A 20,008-nucleotide genomic window follows, 5' to 3' on the forward strand; every position below is an offset into this window, starting at 1 on the left:
ATCAATTAACCTTAAACGGTAGAAAATTATAAGTGCACTATCCAGACAAACTGACCCTACCTGTCCCTGGCACCAACATATTATACAACTGCAACACACCCCAAATATTTAGTATATATTGTGATTACAACTGAGGTAAAATGAGTAACATCAAATGACTGACCAATAAATCCTCTTTCATTTCCAATAAAAGTCTTTGTTGCCAATTGCTGATTTCTTTCTCTTTAGCCTCTCGCAGCTCCTCCACTTCCTGTCTCTGTTGAAATTCTATAGAACGACGTCTCATCAATCTGGCCTGTGAGAAAGGAGATTGAAACCATCAGGAAATATCACTTTGTGAACATCCAAAGCAATTGATTCAGTATTGTGAATATCCGTGAAGAAATCAGAACAGACTTAATAATTGTAAAACACATTAATATAATCCAATTGTAAACACAAGGACACATGTTCACACAAACAAATATATTAAAATATACCAAAGAAATATACCAATAAAAAACAAATTTCAGTCTTTCCTTAACATGGACCACATGAAATGAATTTCTCAATGAGATGAAGCAAGTTGTCTTTTATTATTTTATCTATCGTGTTGAGAAGAGTAAGCATTAAAGATGGAAAATAAATAAATAAATAAATAAATAAATAAATAGTTTTGAGTAGGACAATGTAACCTTTTTCTGTCTTGTTCTGCATAGTTTTTTATCCACTTGTTCAACAACTGTGTTGTCCATGACGGACTGAAATTCTCTTTGCCTGGCCTGTTCAGAAGTGAAAAAAAAATCCAATAAGAACAAAATGTACATTGCTTGTGTAATGATTGAGATTCTAAGGGTTGAATGAGAAATTTATTGTAACCTGTATGAAAGATGTATGAATGCCAATTATGAACAAAGGAATGTAACCATGTATATATTTTAGTGTAAATTAGTAAAGTAAGAATTATTTCCCTTGAATATTTATATCCCGCCATTTAGTCAATTATAGTTATTTCCCCTTTTTGTCTACATGTATATAAACAGTGACAGGAAGTAAATAAATTCATTGTTCACAAGTGCTTACAAGAGTCTTCAAAGTTCATTCTTCATTTCATCACGTTGGCTATCCAGAGCCATCAGGCTATTAAGAGCCTTGAACATAACAGCTTGGACCACTTTCCAAAAACTGTATCTTGGAGTCAAGATGTACAAAATCAACTGGATGAATCTAACAAAATTATTGGTTACTTCAATGAAGTAGACACTAATAAAAGATATCAATATTTCATTGGGAAAATAATACTAGTCACTAAAACTACCTTTGTAAATGACCAATTTACCCTCAACAAAACTGAACAATGTTCATTACACGAACACTTTATGTGATTTGAATGAATGGATGAATGAATGAATGAATTTATATAGCGCCTAGATCCACAATGTGCTCAGAGGCGCTTTACAATGCAAATAAAACACAACAATAAATTGATAATTTAAGCATAAAATCTATCATATTGGAATAGCATTAATCAATTTGTAATTTAATTACCCCGCACTGTGCTACAAGATGAAAATTTAGGCTATCTATAACATATATATAGGCCTAATATAAATGTTAAACATCAAATGATTTTCTAAAGAGATGTGTTTTAAGTTTCTTTTTAAAGTTTTCAAATGTCGGACATTTTTTGAGGGATGAAGGCAGTTGGTTCCATAAGACGGGTGCTGACTGGCTAAAATATCTCTCACTAAAAGACTATCTACAGCAAGGAACCTGGAAGAGATCTTGACCACTGGATCTAAGTTCTCTCTCCAGCACATAGAGATTAACCATGTTTTGTAGGTATACAGGAGCTGTCATATTAAAACATTTAAAAGCATAGCATATAATTTTGAACATAATTCGGCTGTTAACAGGGAGCCAATGCAAAGATATTAAAATCGGCGTTACATGCTCTTTCACCCCACAACCAGGCACCATTCTAGCAGCTTTATTTTCCACTTTCTGAAGCTGTCTAATTATATATTTTGGTGAGGATTGTAACAGAGCATTACAGTAATCTATTCTGGTAAGTAGAAATGATTTCATTAATGTTTTGACAGTCTCAGTACCCAAAAGATGTCTAATTCTATAAATTTTATGGAGATGAAGATGACAAATCTGAACAACTTTACTAACATTAGCGTCCATACACAATCGTGAATCTAAATATGCACCTAAATTCCTTTAGTGCCATCTTTTCATAACAGAGATGATTTATTGAACATTAGTATCTTATTTTGCCCAAAATTCGTAGTTCATACAAGTGTGCAGGTATGGACATGGTGTCATTAATAATAATAATTGGATTCAATAGTCTGATGTTACATCCACCCAGCAACCAGCAGCTTGGTTCTATACAAAGAAAATCGGTACTTTTTATTCTTCATGTTGGCTAGAGCTTTTTCACATGTCATGTGATCAGAATGGATAAAAGTCAAAACATGATCAGATTTATAATGTTTTTCTCCCCTGGATACACTTTTATGCTCATCAGAGAAGTATTTCATAAGGGCGTCCGCCATTGTTCTGATAGTTCAGAACCAGTTACTAAGTTACTATGCGTCATTACGAGGGAAGTGACGTCATGACTGTTAAAGCCAATTATTAAGAAAATGTGGTACAAATTGATCCAACCTTTAATGTTTCCACAGTATTGGATTCCTGTTGCCATGAAGTCCTGTCTGCATCCTGTGTCATAGAATCCAATCTCTCTACTTGTTTGGATAAATCTGATATGGAATTGGCATAAGCTTGAAGACGGCACAGGTATTCATTCAACTGTAATACAATGATAGACTATTAGATCACTATCCATTTGCACGTATGTGTGTGTGTGTATGTGTATGTGTGTGTATGTGTATGTGTAAGCATGAATAAGTACATGACTTTATCATCATTATATAAAAAGCAGCCAAAATACAGAATGCATCCCTCATCCTCTAACTCCTCATTTTTCTGCATTCCACGTACCAATCTTAATATCTGAAATTTTCATATTTCTCTTTTTCTTTGTACAAGATTTCCTTAATCCTTGTTTTCAAAGCATTTAAAATATTTAGTCCCAGCAAGGACGAGCAATAAGGTTGTAATGTATTGAAATGAAGGAAAACCAACAATGATGAATGCAAAAGAAAAAAAACATTCCAAATTTCCAGAAAGCATGAAAAACTGGGAATAAAAAATCCAAATGGGCTTAAATTCTCCGTTTAAATTGAAAACTTTAGAATGCCATACTTTCCCTTGATATCCGCATGCAGCACAGCTGACTCAGGAGGGTGGCTAGTGGCTACGGACCTGACACACATCATGAAGACTAGCGACCTATCTAGTGTGCTTTGCTGTATGTCTTAAAATTTCACAATTCCCATATCTGACTTCTTAAGTAAGATTGCATTTGAATAAAATAGAGAGAGAGAGAGAGAGAGAGAGAGAGAGAGAGAGAGAGAGAGAGAGAGAGAGAGAGAGAGAGAGAGAGAGAGAGAGATAGATAGAGAGAGAGAGAGAGAGAGAGAGGTCCATGGCAGTTTGTGTTTTTCTAAACCTATCAGAAATGGATTTCAATGAGGGAACATTCTGTTTTATTGCAAGAAAAAAACCCCAAGAGAAATGTGTCACAATTTCAAACAAAATGACCAATGAGAATCAAGGACACTGGAGAATCTCACCTTTACATTTGAAGGTTTCTCTGACGATTTAGCGGTGCAGACTTTTTTCTTTACCTTACCAATTTTACGTAACCAGGACTCTATACGTTGCTGGCCTATATTTTTTTGCTTCTCACTCTCAGATTCATGTTTCTCCAGTTTGCCTGGCAGCTTTGAAATATCCAACTTTTCATGTTGGATGCTATGCATGTCTGACTGGAGCTGACCATGATAGTCGTATTGGTGATTCTGACCGTGGCCAATCCTAGAACTGTTATTTTGTTGTGGAGGCATGGAGAGGGGATGGGGTGGATTTGATGAAAGCTGGTGCTGTGTGACATTGGGACCACCTTGGATGTTGTTTGGTGAATATCCGTGTTGATGAGGAGGGGGATAAAAAGAGGGTGGAGGATTTGGGAAGGGAGGGGGTGGTCCACTGATATGAACATCAATAGATGAAGTTGGCGAGTAAAAATTGACTGGTTGAGGGGGTGGGGGTCTACTTGCATCCATAGATTGATATAAAGTACTGTCATTAGATTTGGCCTGTATTACAGGTGGGGGTGGTCTGTTTGTGTTTAACGGATAGGAACCCCTGTTGTTGGTATTGGCATTTATCACAGGTGGAGGTAGTCTACTAGTATCTGGCAAAGGATATGAACCTCTATTCACAATGGGTGGCGGGGGTGGTTGGTTTGAATGAAAATTTGGTGGTGGTGGTTGGGAAAAATTGTTGTGAGATGATGGAGGAGGAGGTGGATAATTTAAGTTGTTCCAATGGCTTTGAATCTGCATTGCTCTCCCTTGATGACCTTGACATTGACTATTCCAGCCTGTATCGTGTGGGGGAGGAAAAGAACTGTACATGGGAGGGTGCTGTAAAGATGGATGTGGAGCACTTTGGGGAGGAAGGGTTGAGGAATGACGGTCCATCATGAATTTCACCACTCGTTAACTTAGTTTTCAACTCTCAATCTGGAAAAAAGCAAGGAAAAAAATCAATCTGTTGAATGTTCGATTCCAACTAAAACCAATGATATTGGAAACCCGATTTCTATGGCTGAAACTAACAATGAATATCAGTAACTCAATCAGAGAGTTTTGACAAGGGTATCTATTTTGTATGTCTATTTAGACTGCAAGTATGTCTTGGATGTATGTTATGATAAAAAATTTGCCCTCATAATCAATAAATGTAGTGTTTTTATGCACCTCTGTTGACCGTGTATATTAACGGATTGTTTTTATACTCTTCCGCTACGCATACACAATCCACACGATTCATCAGTGATGCTGCGTTTCTGTGTACATCTTTGTTAATACTCTAATAATCTAAAAAATCAAAATTTAAAACCAGAAAATATAAGTTGCATTGATGGTAGAATAATGTTCTAGAAAGACCTTATTAAATGTTATGAACAGTCAGGTGGGTCTGTAGCGCAATCGACAAGCTGTCGGACTCTAACTTTGAAGGTACTGAGTTCGATTTCCAGTGTGGACAAATTTATTTTTTAAAATTTTATTGTATTGAGAAAGAAATTATTTTTGTTGTTATAGTTACTGGACATATCTTCAATTCTTTAAATTAATCAATTATTATTATTATTATTATTATTATTATTACTATTATTATTATTATTATTATTATTATTACTATTATTATTATTATTATTATTATTATTATTATTATTATATTTTAAAAACAATATCAGTACCATTAAATGTATTATTGACGTGCACTAATATGAGAGAGAGAGAGAGAATGTGTCTCTGTGTGTGTGTGTGTGTTTGTGTGAGAGAGAGAGAGAGAGAGAGAGAGAGAGAGAGAGAGAGAGAGAGAGAGAGAGAGAGAGAGAGAGAGAGAGAGAATAAGTAGGAGTGAAATATCTGTTTAATGTTATAGTTATCATATAACGTTATAACAAGTGTAACAAAATGACAAATTGCCATATTTATGGACAATAAAGATATATTTTATTATTATTATTTTATATTTTATCATTATCATCAGTGTATTTGTTTACCACGTCTTTGTCTTTTTATTGTTTTATTTTTTTCTTCTTCCATTTTGTTTTGTTTATTTTTTGTTGTTGTTTTCAAAAACTTTATACCATGTTTTTAAAAAAAAATGATTTTGGTTTTATAAAATTATTTATTCATTTATATTTTGGCCATTGTGACCAGTAAATACTGTGCCATGTTTCTTTTTACCTTTGATTTTTAAAAATATTATTATTATTTAATTATTATCATTGTATAAACGTACACCGGTAATTACTAAGCAGCATGCTAAACTACAATCTAAAACTATCTAAAACTAATAGATCTATTCACAAAAAAATAAAATGAGAAGCCTCCTTTTTCTCTGGGTCCACGCATTTACACCTCCAAGCGGTATATAAAAACGGTGTGTTAATTAATTTTATCAATATTTTATTGTCATATTTTAAATCGTACTTCCTTATGAAGGGGTCTTCTATTTCCTGTTCCATCATTGTTTTTGTTTATTCACCTTAACCAATCCATTCACACACATCTCATTCGTCCTTAGTGCTTTATTCATCGTGTTTTGCTGATCATTGATCAAGGGGAAACCTAAAACATCCACAGTATCTGTCTAATAAATTAAAGCTTACAAAAATTAACACCTATCGTTATTTTTAACCGCCGAGCTTCAAGCAGCAAAATTTTCATTAATTAACCAGCACCACCAATGGAGGTGCATAACAACTGTGCATTTTCTTTTACATCTCCAACAGAGGTGCATAAAAATGGTGCGTTTTTGTACACCATTAAGTTCTCGGTAAATTAAATCAATCATACTATAAACAGTTATTTATGTGGATTTGTTTAATTTGGCTGGCGGATGCTGTGAGTATTGTCATCTGAATGCATAGCATCAATCAATATGATAGGGCTTTAAAATAGAGCTTTATATAGCGCAATATCCACTAAATGTGCTCAAAGTGCTTTACAAGGGGTCCCTGGTTAACAGCAACATTTAACATGTAGGACGGGACATGACGCCTGATAGGCGATATTACAATTTTTCGGACAAAGACAACACTGTTAACGGCCAGGTACTCATTTTACACACGAGTACGGTGAGAGAATGTGAGTAAAGAGCCTTTTCCAAGAACTCAACTATGCGCCGAGCGCAATGCTCGAACCCAGGACCCTCCGATCCGAAAGCGAGTGTCATACCACTAGACCACATAGCCGCACAAACAAAGGTCAACTATTAATATGATAGTGATAGGGATTGTGATCAAATAGAAAAGAAAGCCTTTATAATAGGTACTTTGGTAAACGTCCATTTGGCCCTCCAGCAGGGAGCCGATAAATGGCCTAGTGGCTGTGACCCGATTTTTTGGACTTTTGAGTGATGGGTCTCAGAAAAAGTTCCATAGATTTTTTGTTTAAGGGATGGATTTTAATGATTGATGTTTTATTTTCTTCAGGAGAAATTACTCTATCGTTTGGTGTACAGTGGAACCTCCCGATAACGACGTGCCACGGGACTGAGTTTTTATGTCGTTATACGGAGGTGTCGTTATTTAGAGGTTTCCAAGATGGCGGACAAAGTGGGCGTGGTAAGGCCCGCGGGACCAGTTTTTATTAACATTGACAAAACAAACAAAACATTGTAGTGTATTCCTCTTAGAGGGTTCTTGTGAGTGTGTCTGGATGAGACTTTTAGGTGATCTGAACTGAGTACACTGATAGTGTGCTCCTGGAATCTACATCTGTTCCCTATTTAAACCATTCCCCTTTGTCTTACTTTTTCTTATGTCATTTCAATTGTAAATCTAGAATGTTTTTTACTATCCAAGTTTCTTCCTTTTTAGTGGCGCTGATATGACATAGATGTGTCACAGGCGCTGTAAAACCCTTTAAAACAAACAAAATTCCTCCTCCTCCTCCTCCCACAAAAACACTACTACTACTACTACTACTACTACTACTACTACTACTACTACTACTACTATTATTATTATTATTATTATTATTATTATTATTATTATTATTATTATTATTATTATTATTATTATTATTATTATTACTACTACCTCTACTACCACTACTTCTTCTACTACTACTACTACTACTACTACTACTACTATTACTTCTATCACCACATAGCATCACATTTTCCAAGATTTTGTGTTTACTTGCTTACACTTACATTTATACCTTGGTTTTTAATGCATATCAGCCAAGATTCGTCAAAAAAAAAGCTGCGTTCTCATTGGTTCAAGCAGGAATCGTTTTTATAAACTTTTGAGTACTCATACTCGGTATTTTTAGTATCAGATATCTACGAAAACTGCCGAAAATCGCCAAAATGATGTCGTTATTCGGAGGTTTTATCAAAAAGTGCGTCGTTATTTGGAGGTTATTTTTACTGATCTTAAATAGAAAAAAAAATCGGGACCACGGGTCAATGTCGTTATCAGGAGGTTGTCGTTATTCGGAGGTGTCGTAATCGGGAGGTTCCACTGTAGTTTATTTTAAAATCAATGACAATTTAGTATAACTTTTGATTATGGATAAAATAGGGTATAATTTAGCTTTGGATAATTAAAAGATTAGAACTTGGTAAATCAAAATTTCATGCTGGCACGTTTATTTAACATCTTAACTTTTTTATAAAATTAAATTCAGGGCAAAGTTGTATACCGCATCCATGAAATTCGTTCCAGTAAAATCCTTACTCAAATCTTAGCGGCCATTTTAGACCAGTTTTGAAATCCAAATGGTGGTTACTACCGGAAATGCAACAATTTTCAGGTCACAACGTCCGTCAGTAAATAACAAAGGCCAAAGGCAAATAGAAGACCATTTTTCAACCTTTAAACTAACATAACTTTTTTTCTGCTTATCTGATTTCACAATTTTGGTATCATTAGAATCGTGTTGAAAAGCACTTTAAAATGATATAGGTTTCATTGAGCTCAATCCAATTTGAATTTTTTACCAAAGTACCTATTTATAATAAAAATATAATACCACAAATGTTCAGATAGGAAAACAATGTAACAGGGACAAAGTATAGCTGTGGTATTAGAAATTTAACCCAAAATAGCACTTCATGTTTCCAATGGCTAATCGATTCGCCTGTGACTGTGACGTAGTCTTATTTTGTGAATGTGGGTGAGTCAGTGTGAGTTGACCAAGTACCAGAATCTCAGTAACATTTAAGTTGAAACAACAATTGAGTTAGGTTTAGACGGTATGCCAATATGGATATCTTACCGAATGGCTTTTAACAGCCAGCTATTCTAAAGAACAAATTATTTAATAAATTTCCGGTGATCAGCCAATTGTTTCACTTGTTACGAAAAAAATGCCTTCCAAACATTTATCTCTCTGGGAGAAAACGAAACTAAAAGAAAGCGATAGTAATTCTTTTCTTCCTTCAACAAAGAGTTGGATTAAACGATCTGAGTCATGTTATGTTTGATTTCGAATATTGTGTGTGTTAAATGTTTTTACAACCTTTTAATTTAAAAAAATGATCAAATCATACTCAAAAAGAAATAGTATTAGTTTAAAGCTATACCTTGTCTACTTTTGATTCGCAACCTTGATACAGAACAGCTTTACACAAGATTTCAAGATGGTGAGTAGGAAAGCCAAAACTTTCGAATCATTGTTGCTTAGCAAGTTAGATAGCAGACACTTTCTGATTTGATTCAAGAAACAGGCTCGATTGAACTGATTCCAGAAAGTTGATTTCCATCTTTTAGTTTTGTTGGATTAAAACCCTATGTGATGGTGAATATGCCAATAATTTGGACTTTTCTCTCAGTTTCAATGTTATTGGTTCTCCAGTAGTTAACCGGTCACCAGTCAGTCAGTTCAGCACTTCTTCTTCTTCTTCTTCTTCATTCTAACTTTTCACTGTCATTAGAATTAGAGCCGTTTTTCTTTCTTTTCTTTTTTCCCCCTTCATTTAAATATTATTAAACATGTTTTCTTTTGAGGCTACGGCTAATACTAATAGTATTAGTAATACGTAAAAGTTGCGGAGTGTCTTAGTCTACGTACACGACAACTTTAGATTTAGGCTAAACTTTTTTTTAGTTAGGCAGTTTAGTGAGCAGCAAGGAGTCAAATTGTGACCCATCTTGCCCATAAGAAAGTTATAACTGGAAATTTCCGTTTGCTTTTACTACAATTTTTAGGGGGGTTCAATTAAAGTAAAAATGCATAACTTCGTTATAAAAAGGGGAATAGCAGATATTTTAATTTTGATATCATTATCATTATTTTCGTTACTAACCGGGCACCTAGCCTCAGGATCTACGTACACGGTAACATTTATACACGGTAACCTTGAATCTCGTCTTTAATGGGTTAAATTGTATTGTTTCATTTTTAAAAATAACACACGCACACACACATACAGAGCGAGGTCCATCCATTGCTCATTGCTTGTATTGTAGCGGCAAACCAGTTACCGGCCGGAGCTACCGTGTACGTAGATCCTGAGGCTAGGTGACTGGTTACACTGCCTAAAAGTTAACTGGGCAGAGAAAGAGAAAGAAAACCTATACTCTTCTATCCCCCCACTGCCACTGGTACTGGTAATGTTTTTCTTTTTTTTAATTCAAATTTTGTAAGAAATGTTTTATCTTCTTTTCAGGCTCGACGATATGATTCCCGAACAACAATTTTCTCCCCAGAGGGTAAGTTTTTGGGGTAATTGGAACTGGAACGCTTTCTTTAACTTAAAATAAATTGAAATTATATCTGCCTGTTACTGTTACAGAATTTTTTTTTGTCGTCTCTACTGGTAAATCAGATTTCACACCAGTTCATTCATATGATTCTTACAGTATTTCAAAATTCTCTTCTCCTTGTCCCCTCTCTTTTGATCTATCACAGGGATCAGTTATGGGACCCTCTTAATTCTCCCTCTATATCAGACCATTTCATTGGGTGACATCATCTCCAAATATTTTGTGTTGAATTTTTACGCAGACAACACCCAACTACTGCTTCCCATTTATACTGACAATTATCTTAATGTTATAACGGATGTAGGAAATTGTATATATGAGATCAGTGACTGGATGTGTTGCAATAATCTCTGGTTAAATGAAAACAAAACAGGTGTTGCAAATCGCAAGACGTTGTCATGTGGACCTTTCCATGCTTAACCTGAATATATCTGATTGTCAGGCCAGACAGAATGGTGCCAGATGTCACAATTGACAAAAAAAGCCAGTGGTGTTCTTTGATTTGTTGATGGTTGAAGAGAGGAAGGGGAGGGACAAATGGGTCTAGATTTTTATCTTCTCTGTTGTAGGTGCCTTTTATTGCCTTTTTAATCTCTCTCTCTCTCTCTCTCTCTCTCTCTCTCTCTCTCTCTCTCTCTCTCTCTCTCTCTCTCTCTCTCTCTCTCTCTTTCTCTTTCTCATTCTCTCTCTCTCTACTATCTCTTACTTTCGCAACCATCCATTAAATCATCTGGTTATACAGAGATTATATAATATATTATTACAATAAATATATGGTGATTGGCTTAGTTTACTCATCTTTTTAAACCTTTGGGCTATGGTTTGAAATTTGAGAGATTCTTGGGTTGTGTAAGCTGCGTAACAAAGATATTGTAATCGGCTTTAAAAGCAAAAGTCAGAACAAAACAACACTTTTTGGCCTTTTATTTTGGTCAAAAGCTTATCATAAATTTTTGTTGCAGCGAGCAATTTGAATAATATTGTAGGCCGTTAAAGTTAAAATGTTATGTGGAAAGGACAATTCATTAAATTAATGTTTACAAAAAGTCAAAAAGTAAATTGATGTCTAATGATAAGAATGGATTTACACTAGTATATTATTATCTGCTTATCTGAAAGTTACTCGAAGTCGACTCAATTCTGAGTATTTGTAATCGAGGGTGGAGAGAGTTGTTGAGTGTGACAGCCATTATTGGTATTTAGGCTGAAGAATTGTGATAATCTTCGTAAGAATGTTTCTAAATCTGTCGTGTTCACACATGACTCAGGAAGAACATTCAAGTCTTTGATAGTGCGGGGTGCAAATTAATATTTGAAGATGCTTGAGTTTGTAGATTGGTGTTTTAGTTTTTTTCAGTGGGTCTTTCTTTGAATGCTTTTATTTCGTTGTAAGCCTAGTTATTCTGGTGAGATGGCGTCATTTTGTTTGTAATTTTGAACATAAAAGTAGTAATATATCACATAATACAAACTATGTTCCTGTTATTTTTACCTTATTTATTTTTTATTGTTAGACTGAGAAATTTTCCTCCTTTTTGACAAATTACTATCATCATCACTGATATATGTGTATGATATCTGATGTGTTGATGTCAAGCACCAGTGAGCAATTTTGATTGGAACTATATTAATTCATTATATTATTATTATTTATTATTAGTATTATTATTATTATTATTATTATTATTATTATTATTATTATTGTTTGGCTTTTTGGTCCTAAACAAAACGTCCTCTTAAGACCAGTAAAGTAATAATAATGGCAATGGTATTATTGTAGTTGAAGGTTTACAATAATCAACATAATTAAATCACTTACAATCAATCTCTATACAAGTCTGTTTGCTAAAGTAGAATTCACACATTGTCTTGGGAAGGGGGAGAAGAATAATTAACAAGAGCACAGGTTGTGTTGCTAATGTTTTTTTTTTTTGCTTTGATAAAACTTGACATGATGAAATTGCTGTGTATTTTATTGAAAAATGGTGGATCTCCTATCATTTTTCATTAATCTATATTGGATGTATAAGGGGCTAAGACTGATCCTTGGGTCAGAGGATGATTAGGTGATTTGACATTCTTAACTTCAACAATCTGTTGACAATTCGTTAAGGGAGACTCAAACCATTTCAACGCCAGTCCCTTGATACCAAAAATATGTTCCAGTTTGTTCATCAGAATGTTGTTGTCTTATCATGTCAAATGTAGTTGATAAGTCCAATATACATAAATATTTTCACCTCGTTTTTGTCAGCATTTAAAATCAAATGATTTACTTATCCAGCCTTCCTTTTGCCTACAAAGTGCTGATCCCTGAAATACGACACATATTTGATCCCTGAAATACGACACATTTAAGTTGTAGCAGTCTTGTTATATTCCAGTCTGATGTTTGCCTTCCCTTTCCACAGGTCGATTGTACCAGGTGGAATACGCCATGGAGGCCATCGGTCATGCTGGAACTTGTCTGGGTATTTTGGCAAATGATGGAATCATCTTGACTGCTGAAAGACGCAATACAAACAAGTTACTGGATGAAGTTTCCTATTCAGAGAAGATCTACAGATTATACGAGTGAGATTATTATTACTATAATTTGGAATGTCCTTTTATTGAAACTGAAACTATTTCTCTATGACAGAAATTTCACTGTATAATTTCTGCTGGTTAATTGGAATACAAGCTGGTGTAACTGAACAAATTTAGAGCTTCCTCAATCAATTTTTTAAACAATTAACCCTAAATGGTATATAATACAGAGACCATGGATCTAACGAAACCTCAGCTTCAACAAATTTTTAAATCCCCATTTTTTTCTTCCTATTTGACAATATTAAAGCTACCTTGCATTCAACAAAGTTCATTCAAAGGGTTATGCATGTGATGACAGTTCCACATAGATTTATGGTCATGGTGACATTCATTGAAACATACAAATACAACTAAAAGGAAACTATCACTTTTGTTAGGGACAGCATGGCTCAGCTTTACGGTCTTTGCTTCGTACCCGTTTCAGTCTTCCCTTGGAATAGACCCTCAAGACAAATTTCCCCTGTGGAATGAATGAAAGGAATTTTATTTTAATTTTATTATTTTATATTGACTAAATTTACCTCCTTAGTACAAATGCTACTATAATAATAATAATAATAATAATGATATAATCATAGTGAAGCCAAAGGCCAAAACGTCCTTTGTTTCGTGTTGTTCCCTTATATATGAGTCCCATTCATTTACCTACTTTATCTTTCTCTCCATATTAATTGGAATAGTTCTTACTTGGAATGATTCCTGTATAATGGCATCGTCCAATATTAAATTGCATTGACTTTTTAAATTTAATTATTCTTATTTGAATACATTTCATTACGACGGTATCGTATCTAGTATTGTCATGTTTGTGTTTATCTCCTCCCACTCCCAGTGACATGGCGTGTAGTGTGGCCGGTATCACAGCAGATGCTAACGTCTTAACAAATGAGCTGCGTCTGATTGCACAGAGGTAGGTTTTCCTTTCTTTTAATATGATCTTATTTGATTGTACATTATGAAAGGTGGTATATTAATACAAACCAAACGCTTATTCATTAAAATGTTCAAAGTCTCTCTTCTCTTCCTCTCTCTCTCTCTCTCTCTCTCTCTCTCTCTCTCTCTCTCTCTCTCTCTCTCTCCCTCTCTCTCTCTCTCTCTTCTCTTCCTCTCTCTCTCCTCTCTCTCTCTCTCTTCTCTTCCTCTCTCTCTCTCTCTCTCTCTCTCTCTCTCTCTTCTCTTCCTCTCTCTCTCTCTCTCTCTCTCTCTCTCTCTCTCTCTCTCTCTCTCTCTCTCTCTGGTTTGGCTCCCTTACTCCAAGATATATTTTGTTTCTAGTTTTAACTGTCACTTTCCTACATCCTATATTTCTTATCATTATGGATAGAAGTGGCCATTCCTTACTTTTCCTACGTGTTTATCTAGCCCAGAACAACTTTACAAATAATAACTTATTATAATTGGTTTCTTGGCATAGAAGATTTACTAGGTTCAAACTTGAGCTTTGAGTTTTTATATAGTGCAATATCCACTAAACATGCTCACAGTGCTTTACAAGGGGTCCCTAGCCAATAACAACACTTAACATGTAGAACTAGACATGACGGCTTTTATGCGAGATTACACATTTTTTTCGGACAGAGACAACACTGTTAACGGCCAGGTACGCATTTTACACCTGAGTACGGTGAAAGAATGTGAGTAAAGAGTCTTTTCCAAGGACCCAACTATGTGCAGAGTGATGCTCGAACCCAGGACCTCTCATCCGATCCGAAAGTTAGTCATACCACAAGGCCACAAAGCCACGGATTTGAGATTTCTCCTACAAATCTTTGGGTGGAGGTTAAACACTTTCACTATACATCATTATTTTATTTTGTCCTTTAAACAAAAAAAAAAGCAAAAAACTAGAAGGTTCTAGGTTTTACCTTGAATGCTAGATTAGGAGAAAGGAGATTTTTGTAAACCAGGATTATTCAGGGAGGGGCCTTATTTCAAGGATTGTGGGTTGGGTAGTGGAAATGTGGAATGACTCAAAGATTTTTAAAAAGTTCCTAGTTTTTTATTCATTGTTTTTGTTTTTGTTTTTGTTTTTTTTTATTTAAAGAAAACAATTGAATTGTTTTGGGCATGTTCATCTCTTTTCAGATATTATCTCCAATATCAGGAGCAGATCCCATGTGAACAGTTGGTGTCCACCCTTTGTGACATCAAACAAGCATACACTCAATTTGGAGGTAACTGTCATGAACCCAGATTGTTCTATTGTGGGATAGCTAAGTAAAGAAAGTCATTGTGTCACTCATTTTAAGGCCAATGGCGTGTATAAGTGATAAATCTGTTAGCCTTTAGTGGAATTCTCCTCAAGATGAGGGACCATTGGCTACCCATGGGTGCCAGTTTTCCAGTTCATGCTGGAATTCCGGTTTCGTGATATCTCGAAGTCAAATACCTCCGGTTTCAGTGTTTTGAGTAAAATAACCTAATAGCATCTGTAAAAATTCGAAAACGTGATTCAACTGCACTGTGAGTATTTCACTATGTATTATAAGTTGGTTTTAAAATCAAATTAATTTCCTCATTGTGTCAATATGTTTGCTGTGTAATCATTTAATAATGGTATAAAAACGGTGATGAAATAAGAGTAAAGTTTAGGCCGCATTATCAGTAGGAGTAGGAACATTTTCAGGTTTGGCAAAGTGTCGAGATTTTTGTTTCAGGTTTCAGCACTTCTTCCTGCTGGCACCCATGTGGCTACCTCTGGGAGGGGAACATTTTCATCAGTCCATGGCCATGCTATTTCTTCTACCACCTTATACCATTTGTGTGTGTGTGTGTGTGTGTGTCCTCTTTATGGAGTTTTGTTTCCTTGCTCTGGATGGAGATCATTTGGTTCCATTTGGGTTCTGCTTTGAGGAAAACACCAGAATGTGTTTATCTTTTGGGAGAGATGTTTTTGTTTTGTCCCGTTATAAATTATCTATCCATTATACAGGTCTGTCTATCATTTGAAATCATAATAATAATACACATTTATACAGCACTCATTCTCCTGTAAAACACAAACTCTGGACACTGTACAATGTAAATTATCAATGTGGAAAAAAAAAAGCATACAATAGAACATTCAATGCAAGCAATTCATAGTCAAATCAAGGGTTCATATCGTCAGTTAAAGCAAATACAGTAAAGATGTGTCTTGAGATTCTCTTTCAAGACAGGCAAAGACTTGCACTATAAGTTGATGTCATTTGATTAGCAGGTTTATCCACAATACCCAACCAAATATGAGAAAATTTACATGAATATTATTTAAAAAATTAGATTGAGTATCTGTTGAAATCATTAGGTTTTCTTGTATTTTGACTCATACAAGGGCTGTGTAAACACTTGGTTTGTAAATTGATGTTTTTGTCTTCCTGCTCTGTGCTCATCTAATCTATTCGTCCTGTTCATCCCTCTGGGCAAAGATATTGTAGCAGTTTGACTGTGAGACTTTTTAAGAGGTTTCAGAACAGCTGCAAGGATTACATCGCTGGTATTTGTTGAGTTTGTCTCCTTTGTCTGTTTTTTTTGTGTGCTCTTATATAAATTTGTTGACCATTTTATCATCTTCCATATTACTGGTGTTAAAGTGACCTAAAAATGTTGCAAGTGCGTAAACTAAAGATTGATATAGAATTTTTTTAAAACCCAAAAAGAACCCCAATCTTTCTATTGTCATTGTTATGTTACCTTTCAATTCTCAAACTAATTTGTAAATCATTTTAGATTGAGTAGCCCTATTTTTTTTAATTCTTAAAAGTGCATGGTATATGGGATCAAAATTGGGGGAAAGTATAACTGTGTGTTTGTAAACAAACCAACTGAAATAAAAATGAGATGAAATAATACAAACTTTATTGGGTTTTATGTTTTACTTTAAAGTTGTTTAAAGTGTCTAATTTATCCTCTGAAAAGACGGGGCCCTGGTATTGGCTATCAGTTGTGTGATCGTCTGCTGTACTGTATATCATTATATTTGTTTTAAACAGTTCTAAGTCACTTGTGTCACAACATTGTATTGGTATTGTCACAAAAATGGTTTAAAACCAACATTTGAAAAAATCAATCAAATGTTTCTCCTTTATTTAGAAAAACTAAACTTAACCTCACATCATTTCAGGGAAAAGACCTTTTGGTGTGTCCATTTTGTACATTGGTTGGGACAAACACTACGGATTTCAGCTGTACCAGAGTGACCCTAGTGGTAATTACGGTGGATGGAAAGCTACTTGTATCGGCAACAACAGCGCCGTAAGAATTATTTTCTCAAACAATTTTTAATCACGGCAATGTGATGACTCAGACTTTCATGTCAAGTGATTTGATTAGATTTTTTGCCACATTATAATGTTCTATCTCCTAGCTCCATGAATCCAGTATTGGTATGGTTGGAAGTAACAACTGGTTTCTAATTATTTAAAAATTGTGACCAGGATTCAATGAGGTATTCGGAAAGATGTGAAAGGAGGTGGGGGGAGGCCTCGTCTCAGTTTAGTCTGTTGAATCTGTTCTTGGGTGTTGTGAATAATTTACTAAGACAACAATGAAGAACATAATAGGAAATTCTGGTCTTGTTCTCTGAACCCATCACTTGATGGACTGTGTGTCAGATGAATTCCCATGGTGCATTTTGTACGTTGAAAGGTCTGATTTATTCGTTATTTGTTTGCCAGGTTAAAAATCAATTTAAGCATTTTGTTTATTTATTTTTTTTTTTGGGTTATTGATTGTTCATTTTCTTGATCTCCCAGAATGCAATTTCATTGTTGAAGCAAGAATACAAAGAGGGAGATACTGACTTGAATACAGCCCTTGATTTGTCCATCAAAGTCCTTAGCAAAACATTGGACATGACGAAAGTGACAGCCGATAAAGGTGAGAATTCACGTTTTCATTACTTCCCTTTCCTTGTCAAAGGATAGAACATGGAGCAATGGACACTCCATTCCAATTCAGACATATAATACCCGATAACCAATATTTTGATGCCAGTCTGTACGTTTTTGTTTATATTTTACTCTCTTGTCATTATTCATGTCAGTGAAAATGATGAAAACTAGATGTTCCCATGTTATTTGTTTTGTTTTTTTTTGTTAAATAATATCTTTTTTGTCTTTTTAAAATGTTTATTCTCTATATATATTTTTATTTTTTTTGGTGCCTGATGTAGAAAATTGACATGGTGTCCACCCTGATTTTGTTTTGTTTTTTTATATAATTGTGATTTTATTTTTGCATTTTTAGATTTTGATGTTCTTTGATTTGTTTCACAGTGGAGATTGCCACTCTGACCAGAAAAGATGGCAAAACCGTTATACGCATTTTACCTGACAATGAAGTGGAGGTGTTGATTAAAAAGTATGAAGAAGAGGAAGCCCGAATTGAAGCAGAGAAAAAGAAAGAGGCTGACAAAAAGAAAGCAGCTGGTAAGTTTTAACTGTGATTCCAATATAATATGACATATTTCCTTTTCTTGTTTACCCGAAGAAGGCCAAGGCCGAAACGTCGTTTACTTTGTTTTCTATCTTTTATAAGAGTCCGGTTGTTTTTATCTCGTGGAAATAGGAGAGCTTGTCCTACGTCGTGTTCCACAAATGGGTCCAGATTTCCAGATTTTGGTTGTAGATTAAAAATAATTAATTTATTTTACAGAAAACACAATTAAATTAAAACTCAGGGGTTTTATAATTTACAGATTGTTGATTGATGTAACATTATTTGTCACATACCACTTGGTAAGACAACGAGAGAAATGTGCGTTTTCATTTTTATTTTTTTGTTTGTTTTCTTTTTTCAATTATTATTTTTTCTTTTTGACTGTGTAGTTTTGAAAGAGTATTTTGTCCAACATAGATTTGTGTTAAAGAGTCTGGAAATCTTTTATTGACATTAATAGCCATAATTGGGTAAATTTGGCTCAGTGGGGAAACTATGACTCTGGTTTTTTTTATCGTTTCCAGTTGTATATGGAATGGCAGGTAGGTATTTCATTTCACTCAGAAATATCACAGCAAAACCTTCCCTTGAGGTCAGGTTACCACACGCGACTGCCCTGAAACAAAAAATGCATTCTAATCCATTAAATGTCAAGTTTTACTTCAATGTCATTTTCTGTTTCCTCTTTTAATTTTTTTCTCAGAAAAAGAAAAGGCAAGTGGCAGTGGAAAGTAAGGAACGTCCAACGTTTGTGTGATCGGGAGTGGGAGAGACGAGAAGAATGAGAGGAATGGTCTGGTGTTACAAGAGTTGTGAATGGCCTGTTTTATTTCAATTTGTTAAGTTTTGTTTTAAACTTAAGATGAAGAGAATGTAACAATTTTGTGTGTGTTTGAATACAGTTGGACTGTATGTAATTATGACAGTGTGTATGTGTGTGTGTCTTTTTCTGAGCGTCTGAATACAATGTGTACTGTGTTTAAAATTGACATAGTGTATTGGTTTCAACTTTTTAAAATGTTTGATTTATAAAATAAAAAAAAGGAAAATAAAATAAACATTAAGTAATGTTCACTTTGTGTTAACTTTTCTTTCCATAATGGGCTGGAAGGATTTCTTCTATCCCCCTGTCTGTACGAGACCCCCCTGGTTGCTTTCTATCCTTTGTCTTAGCCGTGGCTGGAATCTTTAGCTTTGAGGGAAACAGTCAAATGAAGACAGTGGAATCTGCTTAAGTCAACACCTCTTGTTGGACCCACATTTTATTTCCTTTATATAAGTGTTTGTGTTATTTTGATATGGATAAAGTCAACCAACTGGGTGGGGTTCCCTACCTCCACAGTGGGCAGGGAGGTACATACCGTGTCTTCTATCCCCTTTACGCTGTTTTCCAACATGCTTTCTGTCTTTGTCTTGGTATGAGATTGCTTGGTTTTGTCCTGGCCCTGGTCGGATGTCCTGGCTGAGAGGGAAACAGTCAAATGTATAGTTAGTTTTGGGAGATGATATTTTTTTCCTTGTAAATCATCTCTCTGTTATGAACTGTATTATGTTTGTTTACATGTTATATGTAATTTGTAAATATTT

General features: G+C 34.7%; 2 protein-coding genes across 4 annotated transcripts in view; one reads left to right on the plus strand and one right to left on the minus strand.

Moving 5' to 3' along the window:
• LOC144966098 (uncharacterized) overlaps positions 1–9,084 on the minus strand; it is a 17,027-nt gene extending 7,943 nt beyond the window's left edge. Inside the window, exons 1-5 of the mRNA XM_078902172.1 lie at positions 8,922–9,084; positions 3,687–4,640; positions 2,656–2,799; positions 675–761; positions 164–295 (exon numbers count right to left, since the gene is read on the minus strand). Coding sequence (XP_078758298.1) covers positions 164–295; positions 675–761; positions 2,656–2,799; positions 3,687–4,601 — 1,278 coding nt within the window. The 5' untranslated portion in view covers positions 4,602–4,640; positions 8,922–9,084. The remainder of the gene's footprint in view (positions 1–163; positions 296–674; positions 762–2,655; positions 2,800–3,686; positions 4,641–8,921) is intronic.
• LOC144966102 (proteasome subunit alpha type-4-like) lies at positions 2,025–19,495 on the plus strand. Of its 3 annotated transcripts, XM_078902183.1 has the most exons (10): positions 2,025–2,047; positions 2,673–2,787; positions 10,315–10,357; positions 12,823–12,985; positions 13,836–13,913; positions 15,089–15,177; positions 17,106–17,236; positions 17,737–17,860; positions 18,259–18,411; positions 19,125–19,495. In XM_078902183.1, the coding sequence occupies exons 4-10, from the start codon at positions 12,849–12,851 to the stop codon at positions 19,154–19,156; spliced, it is 744 nt and encodes a 247-aa protein (XP_078758309.1). In that variant the 5' UTR covers positions 2,025–2,047; positions 2,673–2,787; positions 10,315–10,357; positions 12,823–12,848; the 3' UTR covers positions 19,157–19,495. The 3 variants fall into 3 exon arrangements, with proteins under 3 accessions (XP_078758309.1, XP_078758307.1, XP_078758306.1); XM_078902181.1 differs by lacking the exons at positions 2,025–2,047; positions 2,673–2,787 and adding an exon at positions 9,210–9,288; XM_078902180.1 differs by lacking the exons at positions 2,025–2,047; positions 2,673–2,787 and adding an exon at positions 9,275–9,443.
• The last annotated feature ends 513 nt before the right edge of the window (positions 19,496–20,008 follow it).

The sequence above is a fragment of the Berghia stephanieae genome, chromosome 2 (assembly GCF_034508935.2).
Source record: "Berghia stephanieae isolate SIO BIC M18660-M18661 chromosome 2, UCSD_Bste_1.3, whole genome shotgun sequence".
Taxonomy (NCBI): Eukaryota; Metazoa; Mollusca; class Gastropoda; order Nudibranchia; family Aeolidiidae; genus Berghia; species Berghia stephanieae.

Excerpts from the sequence above, each read along its gene's own strand:
- LOC144966102 (XM_078902181.1), top strand. Across the intron at positions 17,237-17,736 it reads GTATCGGCAACAACAGCGCC|AATGCAATTTCATTGTTGAA; the intron begins GTAAGAATTATT and ends TTGATCTCCCAG. Across the intron at positions 18,412-19,124 it reads TGACAAAAAGAAAGCAGCTG|AAAAAGAAAAGGCAAGTGGC; the intron begins GTAAGTTTTAAC and ends TTTTTTTCTCAG.